General features: G+C 42.9%; 3 protein-coding genes across 3 annotated transcripts; 1 reads left to right on the top strand and 2 right to left on the bottom strand.

The window, feature by feature from the left end:
* Positions 1–445: 445 nt before the first annotated feature.
* On the bottom strand, positions 446–3,366 carry Bfra_008604 (uncharacterized protein; the record flags this gene model as incomplete). Its single annotated transcript, XM_037338962.1, has 3 exons — positions 446–1,936; positions 1,987–2,288; positions 2,349–3,366. The coding sequence occupies 3 exons, from the start codon at positions 3,364–3,366 to the stop codon at positions 446–448; spliced, it is 2,811 nt and encodes a 936-aa protein (XP_037192268.1).
* A 257-nt stretch (positions 3,367–3,623) lies between these two features.
* Bfra_008603 (putative mage family protein) lies at positions 3,624–4,768 on the top strand (the record flags this gene model as incomplete). Its single annotated transcript, XM_037338961.1, has 3 exons — positions 3,624–3,659; positions 3,731–4,097; positions 4,155–4,768. The coding sequence occupies 3 exons, from the start codon at positions 3,624–3,626 to the stop codon at positions 4,766–4,768; spliced, it is 1,017 nt and encodes a 338-aa protein (XP_037192267.1).
* An 814-nt stretch (positions 4,769–5,582) lies between these two features.
* Positions 5,583–6,066, bottom strand: Bfra_008602 (putative splicing factor 3b subunit 10 protein; the record flags this gene model as incomplete). Its single annotated transcript, XM_037338960.1, has 2 exons — positions 5,583–5,930; positions 6,064–6,066. The coding sequence occupies 2 exons, from the start codon at positions 6,064–6,066 to the stop codon at positions 5,583–5,585; spliced, it is 351 nt and encodes a 116-aa protein (XP_037192266.1).
* Between the last annotated feature and the right edge of the window lie 131 nt (positions 6,067–6,197).

Below are 6,197 nucleotides of genomic sequence, written 5' to 3'. Positions count from 1 at the left end.
GCTATCCACGCTTTCTGATCTTTAATTGATTCGATAGATAATGAGCTGCGCGAGGCCCGTGATTGATCGCAATATGACGAAAGTCTCACATGTAAGGCAATACGTCAGTGGTATAGAGCTAGACGAAGGTACGTTGTCAACTTGCGATGAAGTTGTAAGTCGAATATCTGATGTTTGAGTTGGTTGTATAGTATTTGTATGAGTGTTCACAAGTAACATCTAGTATCTAATAAAGGAGTCCTGTTGAATATAAAAGACCGACAGCAACGCTCGCCATGTTCTCCTTTATGACTCCAGATCCCTATTTCTTTCATAATGTCATATATTACAGCATTTTACAGTGTTCATAACCATTAACTTAAAATTCATTGAACAGTTACCATCTTCCACTTTCAAGATCTTGAGACTCCTGACCTTTATTCGGAGGCACGTGCGATTCATCGATCTACTCCTTAGCCGGCGCACTGTCGAACCTGGATCTTTTTTCATCATCTTCCTCGTACAGTCTTTTCACGTCCAAGAAATCACTCGGCCTCTTTGGTATGTATTTGAAATCATCAGGGCCCAAGACTGGTTCTTTTCGTTCTGGGAACGTTTCTCTCACCTGTCCATAGACACTTGTGAAATTTTTGATATCCATCAACTGTACCATCTTCAACGCCGTCTTCATAGTCTCGTTAAATTCATCTTGATTTGGCATGGATCGAGATGCAAGACTCAATTCCAAATGTGAACCACCGGCTTTTCCTGCTTCGATACTCGTGCAGCATATTTCGTGATTGTTGAAATTATAGGTTGTCTTCTTTCTATATTCAAGCTTGGCAAACAAATATTCAACATCAACACCTGATTTTGGCTGGCCGTTCATGCGTTTCCAGCCATTATCAGTGCAAAGATGCCTAGCGAGGGGAATGACTAACTTCGGTGGTGTTTCCAATTGTCGCTCACTGGTTAGATCTAGTTGAGAATTCTGAATGAAATTCTTCACAGAGATTGCGGCTGATTTCAGACCACCCAACCCACTATTTGATTTAGATTCATCGAAGAGCATTCTTGAACGAATTCTTCTTTGAAACTGGAGATCTGCTTTGAGTTCAGGGAGCATCAAATCCGCTGTCTCAGTGGAAACTATAGCATGAAGCTCCCGAAACTCTACTTCAAAAGATTCTCGATTGATGATGAAAGAAATCTCTATCGGAGGAAAGTCATTGAAAGCGGAAGGCCCAATTGGGTCGCCATTTGAACATAGCGCCGATGGATTAGGTTTGAATTGCATGACAAGTTCCTGGTTTGCACTATCAAAATGTCCATTTTCGATTTGATCTGACTGAAATAGTCCTGACATATTCGGCGCTTGTGGAGAAAATATCCGGATTGATCCATTATCCATCTCAGTCTTCAAGTTGATCATATTCAATGTCTTGTCAGGGGTTATCGCGGGTGGTCCCCTTGAATGCTCCATATCATTATCGATATATCTTCCAATCCGATGGCCGCTAATGTTGTGTAAAATAGTTCCGGCTTTAATCGTGGTAGAGGGCGAGTACTCGTGAGACCATAAAAATTCGGGTCCTTTAAGGTCGGGATTTTTCTGAGGCTTTCCAGCTAGTTTTACGTCCACAGTGTTGAAAGGAAAAGTGTAATGAGTCGTTTCAGTTGGACTATCGATGGCTACGGACTTAGGGGTGGCTGTAGTCCATCGACTCCACGTACGAAGCCTTTCGTGCCAAGAAAGCTCACGCGACCCTGGATATCTAACAAAACCTCCAGGCAAGTCAACCGTGGGAGAAGACTCGCTGAAGTCTCGCAGCCCAACCTTCCTTGAATTGTGATCAGACCCATCGAAGCGGGCTAGATCTAGTAACAAACGTCTCACCACATCAGCCCGTTTTGACAAATCTGTTTCTCGGTCGGTAACCATGGATGAAATCAGAAGCTGTAAAAAATTAGTGTATATAACGTGGAATGAAATGTAAGAACACTAACAATCGGCTCTTTGTGTGACAATCTTCTGATATCCGTTTTAGTCAATTCACCAAGTTTAGCCAATACTTCTGGAGTAAGAGTTCTATTCTCCCACCCTCTGATGTAATGAGGAAAGCATAAGTCTTTCAACTGGAATTCCTCTCTACTAATACTTCGTATTCCATCCTGGATCTCAGCAATAATGAGGGCAGCCTTTTCTCGAGTCGAGGTGATACGAAGAACTTGACGAGGTCGATATATTTCAATCTTTTCGGGGTCGTTTAGATAATATCGTTTGATCAAAGATTCTATGTATCCCTGGCCTAGACATTACACTACATCAGCTGAGTTGTGGGAAGGAACAAAAATCTGATTCTACGCACTATTTAAAAAGTCTAGATCCTTTATTTGAACTTGGACTTCGACTTCACCTATTCCATCAACAAGTTCCGGAACTTCTATTTGCCAACATTCCCTTAAGATCCTTACCGCAATGTTTTGTTTGTAATTATAGGATGCTGGAGAGTATCCCCGCAAGGGATCATCATCGACTGGCTGGTTTATAGGGGAGATTTCTGGTATCCACGGAGTGGCTCGGGAAATTGCGTGCTCGTCGTATAAAATTCCAACACCGAGAGATGGTACTTTCCTCATTCTTTCTTCCTCTGGGTATGACTGGATATACTTCTTCATCTGAGGGTTTGTGAAACTTTTCTGCAATAATTGCACGAGGCCGTTGAAATCGTCCCATGATTGTATAGTTCCCTCTGCAGGTTTGCATTCATTGATATGTGCTTCGACATCTTTCGAAGAGACGATTCCTCTTTCGCTTTGAAGCCTAGCTAGAATATCAATATTCTCGGGAGTTGGACTTGCATCAAAAGGACTCTTATTCTTCGCCTTGTAAAATTTCAACTTCGATTCTCGCAAGACAAGGACTTCAGCATTCTTCCCCAACGCATCCACACCTGATAATGTCACACTGTTTCCAACCTGTTTTGTTCCAGTATGTCCATAGATCTTAGGATTAGATTCTTTGATATGTTTGACTGGCTTGGTATGTTTGAATGGTTTGGTATGTTCAACGCCGCGACTTGGTCTTAGAGGCTTCATCGCACCATGATGTCTTCTTATAACGATATCGCTTTGCCATTCTGGTGGCCATTCTCTGGGTCTCGCTGTGTCTATATCCTTTTCGCTGGTATGGAATTCTGTGTCTCCGTTGCTATCCAATTGGCTTTCCTGCGATTGAACGTTCGACGTCCGTAGCCCATTGCCTTCATGATCTGCATCCAATTCGGTAGAATACGCTCTTCGGGCTGAGAATGGTAAAGGCCTTCGATCTAATCGTATTTGGCATCTCAAGCATATATGCGCCGTAGATATATGTCGGCGAATCATGTATGCGGATTAAAAATTCGTCGAGGGAAAGTTATAATTGTCTTCCTTTCACTCATGGAAATCTTCTTATTTTTTTGAGAACCGGGGAAAGCGGCCGATTTTTCTCCGCATTAGTTTTTCCGACCAAACGCGGTCGCGTCTCCCCAACTCAAGTTAACTTTTCCCGCTCCTTGGGAAAGAGGGATAGAATCATAAACACGGAAATACATTCAGAGTACTATTTTTTTTAACGGAGGATCATACCTAGAATACTCAATATGCCAGCTAATTCCCGCAGAGGTGGGCGAGACGTCGTAATTTATACCCATCTTACCCTTTCAATTTCTTAATGACCCCGCGCTTGACAGCTAACTTATCCCGGCAGGTTAAAGAAGATGAAGAGTCAGAAGATGAAATACCTCGGAACACTCAGCAGCGCCATCGTTCAGATCCGGAGTCAGAAGAAGAGGATGCTGACGACGATGAGGAAGATGCAGCAGGCGCAGGCATAGGCTTGGATAGGGAGGAGTCTTTGGATCAAGTTGTGAAGAAACTGGTCAGATATGCCTTGGCGTGCGAATTCCAGCGTCTACCAATTACAAGAACTGGTATCAAGGAGAAGGTTCTTGGAGCACAGTCTAGATCCTTTAAATCTATATTTGAACCGGCACAAGAATCGCTAAGAATCATATTCGGCATGGAAATGGTCGAACTCCCCGCTAAAGAAAATGTCACTGTTAAAGGTCGATTGAGTGAGTAACTTTGAACCTTTCCCTTTTTACGTTTCCAACTAATTTACTTCCCTTCAGAGGAGGCTAGCAGAAAATCAAAGTCCACGACAACTTCCTCATATATTCTCACAAGTATTCTACCCATCGATTACCGATCATCCTCGATTATTCAGCCTTCTAAAGTTATTAGCCAGTGGGATGAAGCTACATATATAGGATTCTATACGATGGTGGTTTCTGTCATAATGCTGAGCCCTGACTCAACAATGACAGACAGCAAGCTCATGTCAGTTCTAAGAAAGTTAAATGCGGAAACAAACCTGCCCCTGGACAAGACAACTCTTATCTTGAAGAAGATGATGCAACAAAACTACATAACCCGAACTATCGAAAGAAATGATGGAGAGGAGCTGATCGAATGGAGAGTAGGACCCCGAGGAAGGATGGAGATTGGCTCGAAAGGTGTGCAAGGACTGGTAAAGGAGGTTTATGGCGAGCATGCTCCGGAGGATCTCGATAAGCGATTGGAGCGTAGCTTAGGATTAGGGAAGAGAAAGGCAACTCATGGAGAGAACGGAGAAGGAACGGAAGTTCCCGAACGAAATGAAGCATCAAGCTCTAAGAGAGGTTCCGCGAGGGGAAGGCCACGACGAGGAGCAGCTGAAGAAGAAGAGGATGAAGATGATGAATAAATAGTCGATACGTTGAACGGAATGGTAATTGCGGTTGTAAAGCGGGCGTTATTTTGGGAAGATTCGATTGTTCGGCTGCGAAACGTAGTGCACACATCGGGGCCACGGAGTTTTGGATGCTCGAGTAAGCAATTCGGGTCATTATTCGAATCATGAAATACTTTTGAATTGAGTGACGGGGAAAAGCAGTGATTCATATCAGATCTAGAAATGTGAGGTGTGTGAGTGCTGCAGCAAATTGAGTTTGAACTATGTTCACAATCATTTTGACGAAGAAAGTGTTCAGTGGTTTCTACTTACGCCCAAATTCATCTTGGGCCTTGACCCCAGTCTTGAGAGAAATTCTGCGCGCAATCTATAGCGAAAGGATATCATTGCGCCATAGAAAATTGTGGTAAATTCATCATCATTGAAAATATCGAATTCGAAAAGGGGCCATGCGAGATATTGGGCTATTGCAAATACGCTGTCCGATGTGTTATTTCTTCAATTACACGTGGGAACTCGTAGAATTGTACCTCCCCTTACAAAGCTTCGTTATATGATATCAATCTGACTCCCATTATATGTTTGCGCCATTAACACCATAGTATGACTCCTCGCCGATATCAATTTGAACAGTCCTCCCCTAGCTCCACACTCCGATGTCATCTTGTCGTGTCCATGAGTGTTGTCGATATGCGATTCTCTCATTCTCAATTGAAGGGATGTCCTATATCCATTGTTAAAACCACATTTGTAAACAATACTAGCAAGTTCTCGAACATACCTCTCTTCATTCTCCACAAGAAGATTCCATGCCAAAAAAAGATCGCTAATCCTGCACCTCGGGGGGCTTTCCAACTGGTTGTATCATTTTCTGTTGGATGTTAGTCTCCATCTTGATTCCTACTTCCACATATCCAATAATGTCCAAGTCCAAATAAAAAGGCTCAGGGTGTACAAAATTACACACCTCAATCATATTTTTCCTCACAATCTCCCTTGGACTTCCCATTCCTATTGCCATGTAACTCAATAAAGGCGGGTGGCCCACATAAGAGGCATACGAATCTCTTTGAATATTACTCGTCCATTCGAATCTTGTTGTATCAGCATGGCCCGTTCCAACATAACGCTGCTGGAGTTGTTCAAGCTGTTGCTGCGCGCGAAGTTTGTCTGCCTACACCCAAGGACGTATCAGTAGTGATTTTATTATTTACCTTGGCATTATCACTGGGAATAGATAAGAAATATGAGTCGCGAGTGCGACGCGATTATGGAAATAGGATTGATTGAATTGAAGGGAAACTTACCATTCTGTGTTGATTGACAGGTTGTGCTGGAAAGAGGAATCAGGTCAAGAGATACTTACTAGTATCTAAGTTTATTGAACGTTTACCCGGTCCGTCTTTGATCCAGCGGCCGCTAGCTCTAAAGGGCATTATTT

This window comes from Botrytis fragariae, assembly GCF_013461495.1.
Source record: "Botrytis fragariae strain BVB16 chromosome Unknown tig00000061, whole genome shotgun sequence".
In the NCBI taxonomy this organism is placed as follows: domain Eukaryota; kingdom Fungi; phylum Ascomycota; class Leotiomycetes; order Helotiales; family Sclerotiniaceae; genus Botrytis; species Botrytis fragariae.
This window is presented reverse-complemented; position numbering and strand designations above follow the sequence as displayed.